This window comes from Lithobates pipiens, unplaced genomic scaffold (assembly GCF_037356315.1).
Source record: "Lithobates pipiens isolate NorthernLeopardFrog02 unplaced genomic scaffold, aLitPip1_a1.2 Scaffold_18, whole genome shotgun sequence".
In the NCBI taxonomy this organism is placed as follows: Eukaryota; Metazoa; Chordata; class Amphibia; order Anura; family Ranidae; genus Lithobates; species Lithobates pipiens.
Window position 1 is genome coordinate 276,436,093 of NW_027507758.1, and position 24,377 is coordinate 276,460,469.

Here is a 24,377-nt window from a genome sequence, read left to right on the forward strand (position 1 = left end):
GTTTTACTTTAGGGCTAAGGCTAAAAAATATAGTGGAGTAGAGTAAAGTCCATAAATAATAATGCATCTGATTATTTAATTGTTTTGCATTACTTTGTTAACTTGGTCGTTAATGTATTTTATTGCAACATAATTTCTCTGTTTCCTAATTCATTTTACCCTTTTTTCTTTTTACTGAAAGCTATAAAGAACCTTTACCACAACTGACCCTCTTGTTAACGAGTCTGTTATTTGTAGAACATTCAAAATTGTTTCTGACACATAAAGTAATGTCTTGCTTTTGACGGAAATTTGCGGGGACAGAGAATAAATTATTTCTGTGCAGATATTTAAGGAAACATTGAGGAAATGTCAGCAATCTAGAATGAAGAGTAAAAGAGGTAGTGTTGGCAATAAACAATTATGTTACAGAGAAAAAAATCTTTACGTATCACATTACTCTGAATAATAAAATGAATTCACTTAAATGGTAATTACATTTTAGTTTGAAAAATTAATTATTGCATCCTCATTCTCCTGACCTCTCCAGCAAAACAGGTTTGTAGCAAGTAGAGCCTTATGCCGCATACACACGATCGGAATTCGGGCCTGAAAAAGATAGATGAGAGCTTTTCATCGGAAAATGCGACTGTGTGTATGTTCCATGGGAATTTAGCTGTCCGAATTTCCGCCAGCCAGCGTGTTCTCAATTTTCCAGATGGAAAAACTTTCTATCGGTAATTCCGATCGTGTGTATGCAATTCCGACACACCAAAAATCACGCATGCTCAGATTCAACTACGAGACAGAAGCTATTGGCTATTGAACTTCCTTTTTCTAGTCACGTCGTACGTGTTGTACGTCACCATGTTATAAATGATCGGAATTTGATGTGACCGTGTGTAGGCAAGACCGCTTGAGCCGAATTCTGTCGGAATTCTGTCGGGAAAACCATCAGAGCTTTTTCCGACGAGAATTCCGATCGTGTGTACGCGGCATTAGATCTACAGGAATCACCTATTTACCGCCCAGCTTGCCTTAGGTGAGTGCAAAGTGTTCCAGCTCCAGGGAAACAGAATAAAGACCTTTCCCCCTCTATCCAAAGCCAAAAAGGTTATGCAGGAGTTACTTTTTTGTCATGATTGCATCTTTGGTCATCCCCATGTCATTTTTTTTTCATTTGAATGTTTGTGAAAACATAACACTGCACACAAAGTTGCCATTCATGTAATTCAAATGTTGGCTGTAATCCTGTCCATATTGTCATCTGAATTGACCCCAAGAGAAGAAACAGCCCTAATACTAACGTATAAAACTTTTTTCTTATTTATTGCATAAAGTTATATATTGTTGTGATAAAATAATTTACTGTTGTATGCTTTGGACTTTTAGCATGCAATAAGTGTTGTTGTAGCTTGGAGAATCAGGTCTATTGTCAAGTAATATTAAAGGCTTTCTTTAAAAAAATAAAAAACATGTCATGCTTGTTCTGTGCTGAAAGGCGAGTGTCACCAGTGCTAAATTGTGGTCATATATGGCTGTGAAGAAGATAACGTGGTACAGTGGGAACTGAACCCAGTGCAGCTGGAAACCGACCATAACTAGAAGATATGGATACCAAAATGTGCAACAAAAGATACCATCGCTCAATAGGTTAAAAAGAAGGAACGTTTTGCAATAGCAGTGATGCAATAATATGAAGAGTTTATTTGATAACTTTGGGTGGAAGGCCACACAGAGGGACACACCCATACACATTTTTTAGATCCATTAGTTACATACACAACATTCAGACCCAAATCCACCTTTTTCCCAACACATTTAAAGGGTCCCTATATAGAAACCTATTATCAGGCGGTTTACAAAGATTTTCTAGCACTCTGCGATCGCTCTACTACACATAGAAACCACAAACTAACAAGGGCAGAAAGTCAGGCCTATAAAGATCTGTAGCCAACACGAAGATCACCATTAGACAAGCAGATAAGGGTGGCAGTTTTATGGTAAAGAATAAAATAGACTATTTGAAAGAGGCGAGTCGGCTACTAGTTGACACTTACACTTACCTCAAACTGCCTACTGATCCCCTCCCTGGATATCAAGTAGAACTGAAGAGTCTGATATATGAGGCCTGGGAAAACAGATTGCTTAACAAAAAAAAGAGACAATTTTTGTTTCCACCTGAATGTAGCACACCGTATTTTTACCATCTCCCGAAAGTACATAAATCCCTGACAGATCCCTCCAGGAAGACCAATAGTGGTCTGTACAAATAGCTTCACCAATGACCTATCCGTATACATTCATTTTTTTTCTGCAACCTTTAGTTTCCCAACTTCTGTCATATATCAGAGTTTCAGGTCAAGTTATTAAAGTTCTCCAACACTATTCTTGGGAAGATGGATACATGTGGTCATCTTTTGACGTTGCCTCCTTATATACATCAATACCCCATGAGGTAGGCCGGATGGCCATACAACACTTCCTTACCAAACATGGAGACTCCCTACAATCCGATTTCCTGGTTAAATCCACTGAGTTTTGTTTAGGACACAATTACTTTACATTCCTCAACCAGTTTTACTTACAATGCAGGGACATAGCCATGGGGGCACATTTTGCCCCAGTATATGCCAACCTGACAATGGGCTACTGGGAGGAGGGATACATCTGGGCCAACAACCTGGTTGCTGAGCACATTGTGTTCTTTGGCAGATTTATCGATGATAGTCTGCTCATCTGGAATGGTGGCGCAGATGTGTTTCCGTCCTTTGTGGCACATTGCAATGCCAACCCCTTTTGCTTGTCTTTTACGTATGTATTGGACTCCAGGGAGTTGGTGTTTTTAGATTTTATGTTAACCCCTGACAAGGGTGGTGTCCTTACCAGTGAAGCCGGCCAGTGGGAATTCTTACCTCCATTTCTTTATCGTACATCATGGGACACAGAGCACCATAATAATGACTATCTGGGTTTATATGCTACCTTCAGGTACTTGGACACTGGTAGCCAATAGTAAGAAGGTTCCTCCCATATAACCCCTCCCACATGGGAAGTACCTTCGTTTTTTGCCAGTGTCTTGAAGGTGATGGTCACGTGATGGTTGAACCTTTTCAAATTCTTCAATGATGTCCCAGTGAGGATGTTATATCGGATCTATACGGATGTCAAAAGAGCCTCAGTTCAAGAACGGGGGTTTTGCCTGTAATGTGTCCTATATGGCGCTGGACCCTTGTTCAATGGTATTCCTGGTCTTAATTGCCCAAGGGAACCTGAAGGGTGCCTTACAGGTCCAAGGGTGTGGACCCCAAAAAAGAAGGGGGACCCAGTCCTTGAAGGTCCTCTGAAGCGCTACCCACCATGATGGGGGAAGATGGGGGAGTGGTCCCTTCATCCCAAAGTTTTTCTTCAAATCTGCCAGCACTGGGGGATCCCAGATGTGGCATCCAGATTCAATGCCAAGCTGGACAGGTTTGTGTCCAGGACCAAGGACCCACTTGCTGTTGGGAAATAGGCATTGGTGGTTCCCTGGAATCAGTATTCCCTAATCTACGCTTCCCTCCGATCCCGATTTTGTCGCACCTGCTACACAGGATTCAGGAAGAACAGCCAGTGATCCTGGTGACCCCAGGTTGGCCCAGGAGATCGTGGTACATAGAGATTGAGAAAATGGCGTGGGAGACCCATTGTGTCTCCCATGCCGTCCGGACCTGTTATCCCAAGGTCCCATATTCCATCCTTCTTTACGGTCGCTAAATTTGATGGCATGGCTATTGAGACCAGAATACTAAAAGACTGTGGTATTAGAGGTTCAGTCTTGTCTACTCTAATAAACGCTAGGAAACCAGTTTCTAGAGGTATTTACTGTAGGGTCTGGAAGTTTTACATTTCATGGAGCGAGGTGAGGAAATGGCACCCTTGCAAGCATACGATTGGGAGGATCCTTGCCTTTCTTCAAGCAGGAGTTGATGCTAACCTAGCTTAGGGACCATAAAAGGTCAAATCTCAGCCTTATCGGTTTTTTCCAGAGACCGATTGCATCCCATTCTTTAGTGCAAACCTTTGTCAAAGGGGTGACATGCTTGAGGCAACCAGTAAAACCACCCTTATGTCCCTGGGACCTGAACTTGGTACTATCAGCCTTACAGGCTCAACCCTTTTGAGCTTGCAGCAGGCACGCGCACAATGAGAATTTAAAAGTATTTCAAAGTAACGTACGGGTAAATTACCTTGCCCAGCCGTGCCATTCTGCCGACGTATATGTGCAGGATACGGTCCACAAGTGGTTAAATATAAAACAATTTATTGTCTACATTTGATTGACAGTAACACATTGAAACTGAGCTCCAGCTAATACTTTATAATCAGTTACAGCAAACAGCTTTTTTCTTTTGGGATAAAGGTTTTACATAAATAAATAATAATAAAGCTGATAATTTTAACCACTTTCAGACCGGACCATTTTGCTGGTAAATGACCAGAGGTCTTTTTACACTTTGGCACTGCGCTGCTTTAACTGGTAATTGCGCGGTCATGCAATGTTGTACCCAAACGAAATTTGCGTCCTTTTCTTCCCACAAATAGAGCTTTCTTTTAAAGGTATTTGACTGACTCTGCGATTTTTATTTTTTGCGATATAAACGTAAAAAGACCGCAAATTTTGAAAAAAAATGATATTTTCTACTTTTTGTTATTAGAAAAATCCAATAAACTCAATTTTAGTCATACATTTAGGCCAAAATGTATTCAGCCACATGTCTTTGGTAAAAAAAAAGTCAATAATTGTATATTTATTGGTTTGCGCAAAAGTTGTCACATCTACAAACTAAGGTACATTTTCTGGAATTTACGCAGCTTTTATTTTATGACTGCCTATCTCATTTCTTGAGGTGCTAAAATGGCAGGGCAGTACAAAACCCCCCCAAATGACCCCATTTTGGAAAGTAGACACCCTAAGGAAATTGATAAGAGGCATGTTGAGCCCATTGAATATTTTATTTTTTTGCCGCAAGCGATTGAATAATGACAAAAAAAAAAATTTTTTTTTTTTTTTACACAAAGTTGTCACTAAATGATATATTGCTCACACATGCCATGGTTATATGTGGAATTGTACCCCAAAATACATTCTGCTGCTTCTCCTGAGTACGGGGATACCACATGTGGTCGACTTTTTGGAAGCCTAGCCGCGTACGGGGCCCCGAAAGCCAAGCACCGCCTTCAGGATTTCTAAGGGCATACATATGTCATTTTACTCCTCACTACCTATCACAGTTTTGAAGGCCATAAAATGCCAAGATGGCACAAAACCCCCACAAATGACCCCATTTTAGAAAGTAGACACCCCAAGCTATTTGCTGAGAGGCATGTTGAGTCCATGGAATATTTTATATTTTGCCACAAGTTGCGGGAAAATGACAAACTTTATAAATTTTTCACAAAGTTGTCACTAAATGATATATTGCTTACACATGCTATGGGCATATGTGAAATTACACCCCAAAATAAATTCTGCTGCTTCTCCTGAGTACGGGGATACCACATGTGTGGGATTTTTTGGGAGCCTAGCCGCGTACGGGGCCCCGAAAACCAAGCACCGCCTTCAGGCTTTCTAAGGCCGTAAATTTTTAATTTCACGCCTCACTACCTATTACAGTTTTGAAGGCCATAAAATGCCAAGATGGCACAAAACCCCCACAAATGACCCCATTTTAGAAAGTAGACACCCCAAGCTATTTGCTGAGAGGCATGTTGAGTCCATGGAATATTTTATATTTTGCCGCAAGTTGCGGGAAATTTACAAACTTTTTTTATTTTATTTTTTTTTTCACAAAGTTGTCACTAAATGATATATTGCTCACGCATGCCATGGGCATATGTGAAATGACACCCCAAAATAAATTCTGCTGCTTCTCCTGAGTACGGGGATACCACATATGTGGGACTTTTTGGGAGCCTAGCTGCGTACGGGGCCCCAAAAGCCAAGAACCGCCTTCAGGCTTTCTAAGGGCGTAAATCTTTGATTTCACGCCTCACTACCTATTACAGTTTTGAAGGCCATAAAATGCCAAGATGGCACAAAACACCCACAAATGACCCCATTTTAGAAAGTAGACACCCCAAGCTATTTGCTGAGAGGCATGTTGAGTCCATGGAATATTTTATATTTTGCCGCAAGTTGCGGGAAATTTACAAACTTTTTTTTTTTTATTTTTTTTTTCACAAAGTTGTCACTAAATGATATATTGCTCATGCATGCCATGGGCATATGTAAAATGACACCCCAAAATAAATTCTGCTGCTTCTCCTGAGTACGGGGATACCACATGTGTGGGATTTTTTGGGAGCCTAGGTGCGTACGGGGCCCCGAAAGCCAAGAACCGCCTTCAGGCTTTCTAAGGGCGTAAATCTTTGATTTCACGCCTCACTACCTATTACAGTTTTGAAGGCCATAAAATGCCAAGATGGCACAAAACCCCCACAAATGACCCCATTTTAGAAAGTAGACACCCCAAGCTATTTGCTGAGAGGCATGTTGAGTCCATGGAATATTTTATATTTTGCCACAAGTTGCGGGAAAATTACAAACTTTTATTTTTTTTTCACAAAGTTGTCACTAAATGATATATTGCTCACACATGCCAGGGACATATGTGAAATGACACCCCAAAATAAATTCTGCTGCTTCTCCTGAGTACGGGGATACCACATGTGTGGGACTTTTTGGGAGCCTAGTCGCGTACGGGGCCCCGAAAACCAAGAACCGCCTTCAGGATTTCTAAGGGTGTAAATTTTGGATTTTACACCTCACTACCTATCACAGTTTTGAAGGCCATAAAATGCCAAAATAGCACAAAACCCCCCAAAATGACCCCATTTTGGAAAGTAGACACCCCAAGCTATTTGCCGAGAGGCATGGTGAGTATTTTGCAGCTCTCATTTGTTTTTGAAAATGAAGAAAAAAAAAAATAATGTATATTTTTTTTCTTTTTTTCAATTTTCAAAACTTTGTGACAAAAATGAAGGTCTGCAAAATACTAACCATACCTCTCGGCAAATAGCTTGGGGTGTCTCCTTTCCAAAATGGGGTCACTTGGGGGGATTTTGTGCTATCTGGGCATTCCATGGCCTCCGAAACTGTGATAGGCAGTGAGGAATGAAATCTAAAATTTACACCCTTAGAAATCCTGAAGGTGGTGCTTGGATTTTGGGGTACCGTACGCGGTTAGGCTCCCAAAAGGTCTCACACTTGTGGTATCCCCGTACTCAGGAGAAGCAACAGAATGTATTTTGGGGTGTAATTTTACATATAACCATGGCATGTTTGAGCAATATATCATTTAAATGACAACTTTGTGCAAAAAAAAAAAAAAATAATAATAATGTATTTTTTCCACAACTTTTGTCAAAATATAAAATATTCCATGGACTCGACCTGCCTCTCAGCAAATAGCTTGGGGTGTCTACTTTCTAAAATGGGGTCATTTGGGGGGGTTTTGAACTGTCCTGGCATTTTATGCACAACATTTAGAAGCTTATGTCACACATCACCCACTCTTCTAACCACTTGAAGAAAAAGCCCTTTCTGACACTTTTTGTTTACATGAAAAAATATTTTTTTTTGCAAGAAAATTACTTTGAACCCCCAAACATGTAGTGTTTTTTTAAAGCAAAAGCCCTACCGATTAAAATGGTGGGTGTTTCATATTTTTTTTTCACACGGTATTTGCGCGGCGATTTTTCAAACGCATTTTTTGGGGAAAAAACACACTTTTTTTTATTTTAATGCACTAAAAATCACTATATTGCCCAAATGTTTGATGAAATAAAAAATATGATCTTAGGCCGAGTACATGGATACCAAACACGACATGCTTTAAAATTGCGCAGAAACGTGCAGCGGCGACAAACTACGTACATTTTTAAAAGCCTTTAAATGCCTTTACAGGTGACCACTTTAGATTTACGGAGGAGGTCTACTGCTAAAATTAGTACCCTCGATCTGACCTTCGCGGTGATACCTCACATGCATGGTGCAATTGCTGTTTACATATGCCACCAGACCAACGCTTGTGTTCCGCGTTGCGCCTTAGCAGGGGGGGACAGGGGTGGTTTTTTTTTTTTTTTTTTTTTTTATTATTTATTTTGCTTTTTTATTTTTTTTTTAAACTGTTCCTTTCATTTATATATATTTTTTTATGATTTTTATTGTTATCTCAGGGAATATAAATATCCCCTATGATTGCAATAGGTAGTGACAGGTACTCTTTTTTTAAAAAATTAGGGTCTATCAGACCCTAGATCTCTCCTCTGTCCTCAAAGCATCTGACCACACCAAGATCGGTGTGATAAAATGCTTTCCCAATTTCCCAATGGCGCTGTTTACATCCCGCAAAATCTAAGTCATGAAATGCTCGTAGCTTCCGGTGTCTTAGGCCATAGAGATGATTGGAGCCATTCTGGTCTCTGATCAGCTCTATGGTCAGCTGGCGGAACCACCGGCTGCATTCTCAGGTTCCCTGTTGGGACAGGAGAGCCTGAGAAAACCATGGAAGATGGTGCGGGGGGGGGGACATTCCCTCCCACTGCTTGTAAAAGTAGTCTAGAGGCTAATTAGCCACTAGGATTGCTTTTACATAAAAGCCGACCGCTGGCTGAAAAGAATGATACCAAGATGATACCTAAACCTGCAGGCATCATTCTGGTATAAGCACTCAAAGTCCCGCAACATACCAGTATGTTGCTGGAACTGGTTGGGCATATATTGTATTTTTTTTTTCATGCAGCCTGTGGGCTGAACGAAAAAAAAATATTGATCGGTGGGCATGCCCACCATTAGATACCACCCTTCATCCACCCACTTTCTAATGGTGGGCATACATGCACCATTTATATATGCCGAAGCATGGGGGCATCCTCCCGCAAAAGGTAGGAGCAGATCGTTCCTCCACCCCGTATGCCCCCATGCTTCGGCATATATGCTCTTTTTTAACTGTGGTGGTGAAATCACCCCCGACAGTGCTGGAGTCGCGGCTTTATGTATCGTGGGAGCAAACGCTGTTGCTGTCAAGATAAATAAATCCGCTCTGCAGCAGAATGGCGTACCTGCTAAGCAAATGATGGTTAACAATAAAACAAAGTAACATTACAGTATAACAGTAGGACTTACCATACCTGCAAAGCAAATACAAAAAAAATCGCAAAAAATAACACATTTAACACAATCTGTGCCTAAAATATATATATGCCGAAGCATGGGGGCATCCTCCCGCAAAAAAGTTATGCCGCGTACATACATTCAAACTTTTCCACGGGCAAGCCCTCCGTCGGAATTTTGACTGTATGTACGCGGCATTAGGAGCAAAATCGATCCTCCACCCCTTATGCCCCCATGCTTCGGCATATATGCTCTTTTTTAACTGTGGTGGTGAAATCACCTCCGACAGCGCTGGAGTCGTGGCTTTACATATCGTGGGAGCAAACGCTGTTGCTGTCAAGATAAATAAATCCACGCTACAGCTGAATGGCGTACCTGAAAACAAAAAATGGTTAACAATAAAACATTGCAGAATAGAATACAGTACAAAGGAGCAGAACAATAGAGAGAGAATATAGAGCGAGAGAGAACAATAAAACGACAACTATTTTTGGTTTTTTTATTTTATATTTTTTTTGTTTTTTTTGGTTTTTTTACTTTTTTTTTTTTTTTTTTTTAACACTTTTTTTTGTAACTTTAACACTTTTTCTGTTGTAACGGTTCCAGCGGTTTGGGTCTCTCAAAATGTGATGGCATCTTGGGAGACCCTGTGAACGTGTGCCTAGCTTGTGCAATGCTGTACCCTGCGCTAATACTCAACTAGTTCATGGTAGCGTTCAAAACACTCACCCTGACAAAGACCAGGATTGCCAGGACAGCGGGGACAATAAGAACGGGTGTCACGCCTAAATCCGCGCTTGGTACAGACACGACATCTTTTTTGGGGGGTTCGTTGGGTAGGGGTACTCGGGAGGACATAAGAATAATGCCTCTCATGCAGCCGGCTTACTGCATCTGGTAGGGGAAGGTGAGGTGGAGCACCGCCTGGATACAGAAGGGCTCTGACGATATCCTCCTGGAATTTGAGGAAGGATCCAGTCCGTCCTGAAGCTTTGTGTAGTACATAAGCATTCAGTATAGCCAATTGGAATAAATAAACAGACACTTTTTTGTACCAGCGTCTGGACTTACGGGCAACTAGATACGGCGCCAACAACTGGTCATTGAGGTCCACCCCTCCCATGTTAAGGTTATATTTGTGGACACAGAGGGGTTTCTCCACAACACCAGTCGCCGTAGAAATTTGGACCGTCGTGTCTGCATGAAGGGAGGTAAGAACGAAAACATTCTTATTATCCCTCCACTTCATAGCGAGCAAATTATTACTGCGCAAGCAGGCTCTCTCCCCCAGCCTAAGAGGGGACTCTACAAGCCGCTGGGGAAAGCCCCGGCGATTAGGTCGCACGGTGCCACATGCTCCAATCTGCTGATCAAACAAGTGACTAAAGAGTGGCACGCTTGTGTAATAATTGTCCACGTACAAGTGGTACCCCTTTCCGAATAAGGGTGACACCAAGTCCCACACTATCTTGCCAGCGCTTCCTATGTAATCAGGGCAGTTCTCCGGCTCTACGTGACTATCTCTTCCCTCATAAACCATGAAACTACGTGTATAGCCTGTGGCCCTGTCACAGAGCTTATACATCTTGACCCCGTATCTGGAACGCTTGTTGGGGACGTATTGTTTGAAGGACAAGCGACCAGAAAATTTAATCAGGGACTCATCAACGCAGACAACTTGATCGGGAGTAAACAAGGCTGCAAAACGTTGGTTGAAGTGGTTTATGAGGGGCCGAATTTTGTAGAGCCGATCATACTCAGGGTCTCCACGAGGACGACAGAGTTCATTGTCGCTGAAGTGCATGAACCGCAAAATCATCTCGTATCGTGCCCTGGACATGGAAGCAGAGAACACGCGCATATGGTGAATTGGGTCAATGGACCAATATGACCGCAACTCACTCTTTTTGGTTATGCCCATGTTGAGGGAGAGGCCCAGAAAGATTTTAAATTCGGAAACCGTAACTGGTTTCCATTGTCTGGCAAGGGCGGACTGGGGAATAGTGGCGATGTGTTGAGCAGCGTACAAATTGGTTTGGTCCACAATAGATCTAAAGAGATCTTCGGTGAAAAACAGTGAGTAAAAGTCAAGTGTCGTAAAATCAACTGTTTCCACGTTAATGCCAGGTTGGCCAGTGAATGGGGGAAGTACGGGTTCTGCAGAAGTGGTGGGCACCCAAATAGGATTGGCGAATTCTGCAGGAAGGGCACTATGGGTACGACGGGCCTGTCTTTGTCTTCTTCTTGGTGGCAGCGGGACACTACTTGTGCTTGCCACCTCGCCAGCTTGAACTGCACTTATGGGACTCGCCACGTCACCACGTGTTACTGCAGTGCTGGATGTAGGTCCAGGGTGTACTAGGCCGCTGGTGCTTGCCAGTTCACCAGAAGGTTGAGCGGCTCTAGTATGTCTCTGCTCCATACGAGTGACCTGCGGTTCCTGCACCTCAACAACAGAATACATACGGGATTGGGCACACCTGTTCTTAACAGCGGCCTCATCTCCGTCGTCAGAGCTATCTGTCATGGAGCCGCTGTCCTCTACAGGATCGTATTCTGAGCCTGAATCTGACAGATGAGTGACGTCCTCTTCACTATCTGTCATGCTCAGAAACGTGTAGGCCTCATCACTAGTGTACCTTCGCTTTGCCATTTTGGGCTCTAAATTTAGGGGTACACTAGTGAGACTCACAGGTAAAAAAGCACCTAGCCTGTCAGCGACTGTTTCAAAACGCTACAAAAAAAACTGTTAGCGATCGCAGGGATCAAGCCTGACTCTGCGAACGCTGCAGTTATGTGTGTTGTGTTTTGTAAGTGACAGTGATCGATCGATACTGCACTTGGGTGGGCTGGGCTGGGCTTGGCGGAGGGGCTAAACGCAGGTGCTAGCGGGTATCTGGGCTGATCCCGCTAACAATGCGTTTTGGGAAACCTAAAATGCTGGCAACGCTAATATATATCTGATCAGATACTATATTACTAAGGGAGGTGTATGCTTTGCGCGTGGGTGTTAGCGGTACTGGCACTAACCTGACGCTGGGGCGACGCAGGCCTTATCTGACCCTAAAAAACTTATATCACCCGCCGGGTGATCAGGGGGTTAAACCTTTATTAGGTAATAAATGGCGGGTGCCCTGAAACAAAAAAATATAACTAACCAACCAGCGTCACCTGTAACAGTTATATGGTGATCACTGGTGAAAGGGTTAACTGGGGGGCAATCAGGGGGCTATGCGGTAGTATATGGGGGTCCCTGACGCTATAAAAAGCTGCGGCGAACCCAAATACTTACCTGCCTATCTAGCGTCACCTGTGACACTAATACAGCGATCAGAAAAAAATCGCTTATTAGTGACACTGGCGACGGGGGGTGATCACGGGGTTAAACCTTTATTGGGGGGGTTAGGGGGGCACCCTAGAGCTAAAGGGGGCTAGCCCTAACTGCCCTAACAGTTATTACAGTCACAAATGACACCAATGCAAAAAAAAAAAAAAAAAAATTAAAAAAAAAAAAAATGCACTTGGTGTCACTGTGACTGGGGGGGGCAGGGGTGATTGGGGGGTGATTGGGGGGTGATCAGGGGGGTGAAAAGTGTGCCTGGCGTGTTCTACTGTTAGTGTAGTGTTAGGTGCAACTCACCGATGCTCTCTCCTCGGTGCCGGAACGAAAAAGACCGACACGAGGAGAGAATACATCACTTCCTCTCCTGTGTTTACATTACAGGAGAGGAAGTGATGTCACGGGGGATTTTCATTCGTCGGGAGCGATCGCGAGGGGGTGGCCATGAATGAATGGCCGTCCCCTCGTCCGGGATCGCTCCCGAACGAATACCGACCGCCGCAGGCACCGGGCGGGGGCCCGATCGGGCCCCCGACCCGCGGGAAGGCAAGGACGTACATTTATGTGCTTATGCCTGCCCGTGCCATTCTGATGACGTATATCGGCGTGAGGCGGTCGGCAACTGGTTAAGCACCCTTTTCAGTGTTAAATGGCCTGTCTCACCCCTGTCTCTGCAAGAGATCTTTTCTGTTGAAAAACAGACTTATTGGTGGGATCACCAGATGAAAATCTGGTGAAAGAAAGCCTAAAAAACAAAACAAAACAAATGCAGCCATCGTATCTCATAATTGGTAAGCTGTATTATATTAACTGTTTGTTTTTGGGTTTAATACCACTTTAAAAACACAATAATTATTTTAAGCTACCTAACTCATTTAGACCATCACCTAAATAGTTTTGTAGCAACTGAGTGATCTGTTTAAATGTAGAAATATAAAAATATTTTTGCAATTAGAAATTGTATACTAACCAGTACAAAATGTTAGTGGGCTTCTTTGAAAATCCTTTGACTTCCTTTATCTCTTTACTAGTATCAATGTATTACAACAACCTGTCTCCCCATGAAATTTTCAGATAGCAAGTTCAAAAATTGGAACTTTTGGCTGCCTGCACCCTCATTAAGTAAAGGTCTTGTCACTTCCTTAGGGACACAGACAACAATATAAACCTGATAAAGGGTCTAACCTTTCCTCACAACAGTAAAATAGTGTTATTGCGGTTTGTGTCTTCTGACACTTTTAAAGATATCTTTTATGACAGCACAGAAAATCAGGGGGAAATATAGCAGAATATAGCAGCAAAAACAAAACAGAAGCTCCAACCTTTCCCAAATATATCCATAACTAGAAAGGTTTTGGCCGGAATTACAATTTAATTACCATCATAAAATATTTCATTTAAAAGTTCATTTTTATACCCAGGAAGGAGCAGTATTTGTGAGTAAATAACTTTTTCAGATTAGCACACTGTCTCCTATGTGTTGACATTTAAACCATTTTTAATTTTGCTTAGATACGAACATCAAGAGTGGAAGTCTCTCTTCATCTCAGCAGCTTGGTGTAAAGTTGGTTATCAGGTAAATTTTTTTTCTTTTTATCAGATTATTCTATATGGTTTACCATTATATTCCAGACAACGTTAGAAAAATACAGCCGTTTAATGCTACGGAAGTCACAGCTGGTAAAAAAAAAAAAAAATTTAACAGTATTAAAATTTAACAATCTAAATGTAAACAGGAGGAATGCAGCTTGGAAGCACGCAGCTCCATTCACACTTGTGCAGCTTGTCATGCAACCTGGGGGTCATAGACTTCAATTTTAACCCTCAAAAGTTGCATGAAAGTCATACCTGAATGTTATACAATGCAACAGTTGTACATATCACTGGTCAAAGTTGTATCCACGTTGCACCCATCCAAAGTTGCTTCAAAGTTGCACCTAAGTCGGTGCAATTTGGAGTTGTCCAAGTGTGAATGGAGCCTTATAGTTTTCCTTAAGCCTGGTACACACAGGCAGTTCTTTTTGTTCAACCCAGTGGGCTGAACGAAAAAAACAAACTGGCAAGTCACTGTACTAAGACAAGCAATGTTAGTAGAGCGACCTCCCCTGCTGTGCTATTGTGTTCTGACTGGGCGCCCCAACTTCCCTGGCCAAAGGATGTATGTTTTAATTTAGAGCAACACACAGCAACTTACTAATTTGCAGTGTGGTGTGTTGCCAAACAATAATTCATGTACTATTTTTTTGGCAGTGCACCACAACAAAAGCAATACACATCCATAGGCAAGATGAAGGTTTTTGTTTTTTTTAGTTTGAAAAAATGCAGCCCCTTATACAGTTCTACACTCTGGGTCTATTAACTAAAGGCAAATAGGCTGTAAGTTCAGTTTGCAAAGAATCACTAATGATGTACAAAGAAGAAGATGGAATCAGTGGAGATTCATTTCATACACCATGCTAAGAGAAAAATTGCCTTGCAAAGTGAATAGCCTATTTGCCTTTAGTAAATCAACCCCCATTATTAGTATTATATAGGATTTATTTAGCACCAACAGTTTACGCAGCGCTTTACAATATAAAAGGGAGACAATACAGTTATAATACAATAAAATACAAGAGGATTAAGAGGGCCCTGTTCAGAAGAGTTTACAATATAATAGGGTGGGGCAGGTGATACAAAAGGTTGTAACTGTGGGGAATGAGCTGATGGAAGTGGTAAAAGATTAGAGACGTGATAGGCTTTCCTGAAGAGATGGGTTTTAGGGGTCGCCTGAAGGTAGCAAGAGTAGGGGATAGCCGGACAGGTGGAGGTAGCGAGTTCCAGAGGATGGGAGAGGCTCTGGAGAAATCCTGGAGACGAGCATGAGAGAAGGAGATGAGAGGGTCTTGAGAAGAGCGGAGAGTACAATTTGGGTGATATTTAGAGACAAGATTGGTGATGTAGCTCGGGGCAGAGTTTTGAATGGCTTTGTATGTTGTGATTAGTATTTTGAATTTAATTTGGTGGGTGATTGGAAGCCAGTGTAGGGATTGGAGGAGAGGGTTGGCAGACACTGAGCGGTTGGTAAGGTGGATAAGTCTGGCAGCAGCATTCATGATAGACTAAAGAGGGGATAGCCTATGGAGAAGCAGGCCAATGAGAAGGGAGTTGCAATAACTCAAGGCGAGAGATAACGAGAGAGTGAATGAGGAGCTTGGTGGTTTCATTTGTTAAAAAGGGGCGAATTTTAGAGATGTTACGGAGGTGAATTCTACAAACTTTTGATAACGATTGGATTTGAGGCTGAAATGACAAGTCAGTGTCTAGGATACACCTAGTACCCAGGCATGAGGGGAGGGACCAATGGTTGCATTGTTGATTTTTATTTTGATGGAAAAGTCATGGAGGGGGGGGGCACGGGTGGGGGGGTATTAATAGCTCAGTTTTAGAGAGATTTAGTTCAAGGAAGTGGTGCGACATCCATGCTGATATGTCAGTTATGTCACCTATGTCACATAACCCCTATGCCACATATGGGTCTTTCTGATCTAGGGAGCTCTGCCCATGTCTTTCTTGCTTCTGTGCTTCAAAGTATCCCATGACCTGCTATGGTGGTACTTTTGCTTCCATGTTTCTTGACATCCTGAAATCCATTTTAAACAGTTGTTCAAATGGATCTGCAATTTGTTGATACTACTATCCATAATCTAGTGACTATTTCTGTTATTTCCTCTAGGTATGGTAGCCATTTAAATCTCTTGGACAGCAGCAGTGAACAAAATCTCACACATCTACTGCTACAGTGTGAGAATTTTCTTCAACAACAGCAAGTAGTTGTTACCTCTCCTCTGAGTATCCTTTTATAGAAATCGTTGGGCAAGTGCCACCATTTAGTGAACCTCTAATGCTATCCAGGAAATATGACTGTGCTTAGGTTTACGCTCATATGGGTCTATATACATTTTGCATGATCCCTTTCAGTCCAGTTGAGCATGATTTTCTTAGTGTCTCTGGGCACTACTGTAGCATATTGGTACTTTTTTTTTATTTCACTTAGCCTAGTGATAAAAGCTGCAAAATCCCAAATGATTGCCTGGTGTGGAAAAGCATTAGTAGCATAAGCTACAAAAGCCTTTGTTAGCCTTTTTATCTTTGTGTAGTTTAATGCTAAAGCTGGTCATAGACAGATTCGAAATAGGTATACCTAAAACTCCAAGTTGAAGGAAAATAGAGCCAGTAAATATAGAAAAAAAAATTGACTATTGAAATCCCCAGTAGGTAAAAGAGGGCAACTGGTGATTCATTCCACCAGACTTAACCTTGTAACCAGCAACAGGGTGGCAGAAGTACCAATATTTTTTGGTGTAATTACCCTTTTAAGAGAGCTCACTATGGTGAATACAGGTATTAGTAGATTGACATTTTTCTGATACCTGCTTAATGAACCTTGGACATTTACTATAACAATATACGTCTGTACATTAGCGTTGTAACTGACAGTAGATGTAATTGAATGGACTCACCATAGGGTGAAAGTATCTCAATGGTAAAACATAAACAGATTGTATTCCTATCACATTGCATACACCTAATTAATTGCCAATTGCAAGTTGAAGCTCTGAATTTTTTGTCAGAAAATCTTTATTCACTAATAAAATACGAATAAAACAAAAAAAAAAAAAAGCTGTGGGTCTTCAGGCAGAACAGCAGTACAGATAGTTCAACAGGGAAATGTCCCCTCCTCTCTCCTTCATTGAGCAAAGTTATTTCATTGATTACACTGTTTTAGCACAATATGTGAACGGAGGAGACTGATCAGACACATTCACAGATTGTGCTACAGTAAGTTTAATGAAAAAAAAAATTCTTAGTAGAGGAAGAGAAATGAGGGGCATGTCCCTGATGCACCATCTGTAGTTCTATTCTATGTGAAGACCTGAAATTGTTAACCACTGCAGTGCTGGAAGTTCATTGACAGGAAGTAAATAGACATTCATGTAGTGAAGATCTCTCCAGAATCCAGCTGCAACATGGGGCATCCTTCAATACAGGTTCAGTACTGAATGTATGTAATAGCAAGGGGTGTGGAGTGTGCTCGAGGGTCTATTGATACAGGCTTCTGGAGGATCTATTGTCACTGGTAGGGATCTGCTTTTGTGTACAAAGCAATATATCACATAGAACTGGCAGGTAGTGTGTGAGTCAGTTCTCACTGGTAGCTAGGCAGGTATGAGGTAGCTCATAAGGAATCAATAACAGATGGGGGGGGGGGGGGGTGGGACAAGATGTAATTCAAAACTATTTAAACAAGGCCTGAAGAAGGAGGCAGGGCCTTGGAAATGCATTGCTGCCAGCCCCTATCCTGTATTCGGTCTTGTGCTAGCTCTGTGGGAACTGGATATGCTGCCGATTATACATCTCCACAGGGTGGGTCCGAGCTTATCCCTACAGTGGTCTTCTCATCCCTTGTGATGGCTGGCTGCTCAGTTGGTGATCCCACATCCACCCTGTGTGCAGCTTGCAAGATACTTTTATGTAAGTGTATAAAAAATAAGCATGCATCCCAAAGAAACATTTACCTTATTACAAAAGGAATAAATTCAGTGACATTTAGTGATAAATTCAAATAAAATTATACAAATAAAAAGTCCATAGGTGCTCCTCAATGTGCTTATAGAAGTAAGTGACAAACTCGATGTGTTCACCCGGTGCTCCTTAAAAAAAAAAAATCAGCGCCGCTTACCAGAGATGTTAGATCTCAAATTATAGAGATCATACATGCTCATGCAGAAATCAGCCAGCTAGGGATCTCCTCCTCAGGCAATTCCAGTCAGGGATCCTTTCTCCCGCTGTGGGCTATTGAAACTCCTGAAATCCTCATAGACACGAAGGAGGCTTATCCAGATAATCTCCGATAATGTGATGCGTCATAAAGTAAAGGGAAGAGGCTTCATGGTGCAGTATCTCAATAGATTTATTTTAAAAATGTAGACGCATCCAAAATCACGGATCCAAGTACAAAACACCTCCATGGCTCAAGCCAGCCAGCTGGTGCGTGGTGATGTCAATGACCACTGCTGAACACATCAAGTTTGTCACTTCTATGAGCACATATGGACTTTTATTTGTATAATTTTATGTGAATTTATCTCTAAGAGCCCTTTCACACTGGGGCGGTGGGGGGCGGAAGCAGTAAAGCCCCGCTAGTTTTAGCAACGCTTTAGCTCTGTTATAGCAGCGCTATGGCGCCGCTATTTGGGCGGGAGCAGGGCACTTTTCACCTCCTAGAAGTGGTTAAAAAGGGTTAAAAGCACCCGTGTAGCACCGCTGCTGTCAAAGCGCTTTGCAGGCACTTTGTCAGCGCTGCCCATGCATTCCAATGGGCAGGAGCGGTGTATACACTGCTCACAATCCGCCCCAAAGATGCTGCTTGCAGGACTTTTTCTAACGTCCTGCAAGTGCACTGCCCCAGTGTGAAAGCACTCAGGCTTTCACACTGGGACTGCAGATGAGGCATTTTTCAGGCACTTTACAGGCACTATTTTTAGCGCTAAAGCACCTGAAAAATGCCCCAGACTGAAAAGGTGTTTGAGCCCAGGTTCACACTGAGTTGCGGGAATAAAGCCATGCGAGTTCAGCTGAACTCGCATGATTTCACTCCCACATGTCAGTCCTGATTTCGGCCATGATTTCAGACATCTGTGCAGGTAAATCACAGCCTGAAATCTCAAAAAGAAGTACAGAAACGACTTTTTGAAGGACGGTGCAATTGCTGCCGATTTGACATTTCAAATCGCATGTCAAATCATATCAATGTGAACCAGGGCTAAATGTCGCTGAATTTATTCCTTTTGCATTAAGGTAAATGTTTCTTTGGGATGCACGCTTATTTTTTTATACATTTCTATTAGCTAAATATTTAGGCTTTTTCTAAAAGCACCTGTTTCTTTTTTTCATTATCACGCTGTTTGGGTTAGCGCTGATATTTCACTTTACACACTTTTATGTAAATATATCAGAATAAAGTGTTACTTGTTTTAACAATCACACTAATCCTGGCTGTGTTTATCTGTTTTTGTGTGAGGGTCTATTGTTGCTGGTGGGTCTTTTGTTGCTGGTAGGCATCTACTATTGAGGGAGGGGTCTATTGTTGCTGGAGGTTCTATTGATGCTGGCTGCTGGGAGATCTGTTGTTTCTGCAGGGTCCAATGTTGCTAGGGTTGATCTTTTGTTGCTGGGGGGGGGGGGTATTTTGTTGTAGGTGATCCATTGTTGCTCTGTGGGGGGGTTTGTTGCTGTCTGGGGGAACTATTGTTGCTGGGGTGGAGACTATTGTTACTGAGGTACATATTGTTGCTGGGGTATGGTCAATTGTTGCTGGGGAGTCTATTGTTTTGCAAGAGATTGATTGTTGCTGGCTCCAGGTGATCTATTTTACTGCTATTTTTGTTATTAGACCAGAACACATTTTCATACAAATTTTTTTATCATCACAAAATGATAGTTGGGGCAGTACTGGGAGGTGGGTAGGGGGTGGAACCAAGGGATATGGTGCTTAGAGGTGGGTAGGGGGTGTAACCAAGGGATGGTGCTCAGAGCTGGGTATGGCTCACGCCAGGAGGGAGTTCCTGCACCTATTCTCTGAGAAAAAAAGCCCTGCAGGTAAGCGATGTGAGTAAAGCTGTAGGGGTTTTTTTTTTCTTCTTAGATAAACTTCAGCTATAAATAAATTGGAGAAAGGGAGGCACCAGAATAAAGAGTGTACTTGATGTGGAAAAGTATGGCAAGTAAAAAGTAATGTAATCAGTTTTAAATATAGAGCAGTATTTTTAGTTTCAAATTCAGCAGGTCTACCATGGCCTTCGTTTGTAAAGCCACAATTCTAAACAGATGCTAAATATTTGCTGTCAGCTAAAATCCAAATTCTCTTTAAAACTTCCTTGACTGCTCTTGTGCCCAGGGTGTTTGCAAGGAGGCTATTCTGGTCATGACTGGTTTGCATCTTCTATGTTCCTGATAATGTCAGGAGACGGCGAAAAAACATTAACATTTCTGCAGAAATTTTCCAGTCTCCTAGTCTCAGCATATCTCTGGCTGCCACGGCTTCACATTTCTGTAAGTAATCTTGTAAATACTAGCAAGAAAAATCTAAAATTCATTGTGCTCGTTCTATAGGAAATTACAGTTTTATAAAAGCACTTCTGCTTGACTGCTTTGACTATATTTATTGTGATAGCTATTGTATTTATATATCCAAAGGAGAAAAAAATAAAAGTGAAAAAAAACGGTGTGTTGTGGGTGACTTCGAAATAATCTCTCTACATCAAAGCTTTAGAGGGCAGCTATGTTTTTTTTCTTTTTAATTAATGTGCAATGTATTTTGAATGTTTACAAGTTTATAAATATATTCTTGTCATGTTTTTTATTACCTGTATAGAATTCTTATTTAACTACTTACGGGTTCGTCCCACATACATTTACTGCAGCAGGGAGGCCCTTGAGCACAAAATCAGGTACCTGTACGTGACTCCTTCTTTGGGGTCTGGGTCAGCTGGAGACCTGCCCTTACTGTGATTGGACACAGCGGGAGCCAATCAGTGGGAACCCGGCGATCGTTTGTAGAAAGTCAGAACGGCGGTATTCCTATTTAAACAAGGCAGATCGCCGTTCTAGTAAGAAAGACAGAGCTCTTGTGTTTCTGCTAAGCAGGAACACGGATCTCTGTCTTTCTTCAGTTAAGCCATCCCCCACACAGTTAGAAAACTCTCCCAGGGAACACAGTTAACCCTTTGATCACCCCTGATGTTAACCCCTTCCCTGCCAATGTAATTTATACAACGAAAGTGCATTTGTTTTTAGCACTGATCACTGTATTAGTGCCACTGGTCCTCAAATAGTTTAACTTGGTGTCAGACTGCAATGTCACAATCCAGCTATAAGTCACTGATTGCTGCCATTACTAGTAAAAATAATAAATAAATAAAGTCCGTAAATCTATCCCATAGTTTGTAGATGATATAACTTTTGCACAAACCAATCAATATACGCTTATTGGGATTTTTTTTCTACCAAAAATATGTAGCAGAATACATATTAGCCTAAATACCACCAAAATAAATCTCTATTTGTGAGAAAGAAAAAACTTCAATTGTATTTGGGTGCAGTGTCGCCACGACCATGCAATTGCCAGTAAAACAATGCAGTGCCATATCGCAAAAAATGGCCTGGTTAGGAAGGGGTAATACCTTCCGGAACTGAAGTGGTTAAAGTGAAACTAAACCCATTGATTTAACAGTTGCAAAAAACAGTTATGGGAATGCAAGCTGTCACGTTGGTTGTGCTCTCAACCAAACAGTCAAACCATTAAATGGCTGGTGTCATAACTGACCACATGTGCAGCACCATGGCAGTTGCAAATCAAACAGAGGCCAAGATGGCAGCCTCCTTGGCTGAAAAGGATAGGAGGGTTTACAGTCATGCTCAAAAGTTTGCATAACCTGACAGAAATTGTAAAATTTTGGCCTTAATATTGAAAATATGATTGGTCATGCCAGAAAAAAAACTGTCTTTTATTTAAGGATAGCATCACATGAAGCAATTTATTATCACATTGTTTTTTGGATCCCTTTTAAATCATAACGATAACAGAAATCACCCAAATGGCCCTGATATCTTTGTAAAGTTTTGGATATCAGGTTTGGATCCCTTTTAAATCATAACGACAACAGAAATCACCCAAATGGCCCTGATATCTTTGTAAAGTTTTGGATATCTTTGTATATCCTTTTCCATCTTTGTAAAGTTTTCATTACCTTGTTACGCAGGTCTATTGACTGTTCTTTTCTACCTCCTCATGGCTCAGTGTCTAGCCTGCTTGGTGCATCCATGTGAGAGCTAACAAACTCATTGACTATTCATACACACACACTAATTGTGATTTAAAAAGTCACAAATGTGGGAAATTAACCTTTAATTGCCATTTTAACCTGTGTATCCCACCTTCTGTGTCTATACCAAGGCCAAACATTCCAGGGTATGTAAACTTTTTATCAGGGCCACTTGGGTGATTTCTGTTATCATTATGATTTAAAAAGGATCAAAAAAATGATGTGATAATAAATGGCGTCATGTGATTGCTATCCTTAAATAAAAGACAGTTTTTTTGGCATGGTCAGTCATATTTTCAATATTAATGCCAAAACTTTACAATTTCTACCAGGGTATGCAAACTTTTGAGCACAACTGTAGTTCTGCTTTAACAAGTAAACACATGATGCAGATCATCCATGGATTATATGGCATTGAAGGTTTTTTACTGGGAAGGGGAAGGTTGCCTAGGGTGGGAGATCAGGATAAAGGTGGCTCTGTTAATCGTACCCTTTATACAAAATGAATCTAATTGTAAACACACTACTTTGTGTTGTAACAATAATGAAAAACGAAATAAAACTATTAAAACAAAATTAACACACAGTACTTAAATTAGTTTTCGACCCACATCCATACTTGCCGACTGCCTCCTATACATATACGTCGGCACTTTGAGGAGGGATATCTCGGTAACGGCAGCAACTGCTGCCACAACCGAGATATCTATCTTAAAAGGAGGCGGTCCTGTTTAGGATAATGGTGGTCTTTGTGGCGGGTTCGCCACGAGATCACCGTGATCGGCGACGGGAGAGGTGCCACCCCCCCTCCCGCCGCTCTCCCGCACCCTCTGCCGCTTACCGGAGCCATCGGTAGCGGCGGAGGCGATCGGGCCCTTCACACTGCTGGGTATGGAGACGAGTGAGGCTAAGATGGCCCCCACTCGTCTCTATACCATAGGAGGGCAGAAGCGACGTCAAAACGTCACTTCCGCCCATACCTCTTAAAGGAACATTTTTTTCAATGTCATTTTTTCAAACAACTTTTTTTTTTTTTTTTATTGCATTTCAGTACAAATATGAGATCTGAGGACTTTTTGACCCCACATCTCATATTTAAGAGGACCTGTCATGCTTTTTTCTATTACAAGGGATGTTTACATTTCTTGTAATAGGAATAAAAGTGATAAATTTTTTTTAAACGGTGTAAAAATAAATAAAATCAAGTAAAATAAATAAGAACTTTTTTTAAAACCCCACGTCTCGACGAGCTCTTGCGTACAAGCGGACGCATACGTGAGTAGCGCCCGCATATCAAAATGGTAGTCAAACCACACATGTAAGGGTATTGCCACGACTGGTAGAGCGAGAACAATAATTCTAGCCATAGACCTCCTCTGTAAAGCAAAATATGCAACCTGTAGAATTTTTTAAATGTCGCTTATGGAGATTTTTCAGGGTAAAAGTTTGACGCAATTCCACGTGCGGGCGCGAAATTTGAAGCGTGACATGTTGGGTATCAATTTACTCGGTGTAACATTTTCTTTCACAATATAAAAAAAAATTGGGCTAATTTTACTGTTGTCTTATTTTTTTATTCAAAAAAGTGATTTTTTTTTCCAAAAAAAAAGTGCGCTTGTAAGACCGCTGCGCAAATACAGTGTGAAAAAAAGTATTGCAATGACCGCCATTTTATTCTCTAGGGTGTTAGAAAAAAAACAATATATAATGTTTGGGGGTTCTAAGTAATTTTCTAGCAAAAAAAACTGTTTTAAACATGTTAAACACAGAGTCTGAAAAAGAGGCCCGGTCCTTAAGTGGTTAAAGTATATTAGTGAATCAATGTGCATGCAAAAAAACTGTCACTGTCACACACATATACATATATACATATACACATATATATATATATATATATATATATATATATATATATATATATATATATATATATATATTACCACTTTTTTGGATGCTGGTGGTAAACATAAAATAATTATAGTTCTACAAGGAAAGTATATACAAAACCACTGCTTATACACTTTTAGGTAAACCT

General features: G+C 41.4%; 1 protein-coding gene across 2 annotated transcripts in view; it reads left to right on the forward strand.

Moving 5' to 3' along the window:
• The window catches only part of TBC1D32 (TBC1 domain family member 32), a 448,964-nt gene that overhangs the window by 358,816 nt on the left and 65,771 nt on the right, over window positions 1–24,377 (forward strand). For both annotated transcript variants that reach the window (XM_077487027.1, XM_077487028.1), the window contains exons 29-31: window positions 13,989–14,052; window positions 16,192–16,307; window positions 20,416–20,570. In XM_077487027.1, coding sequence (XP_077343153.1) covers window positions 13,989–14,052; window positions 16,192–16,307; window positions 20,416–20,570 — 335 coding nt within the window. The remainder of the gene's footprint in view (window positions 1–13,988; window positions 14,053–16,191; window positions 16,308–20,415; window positions 20,571–24,377) is intronic.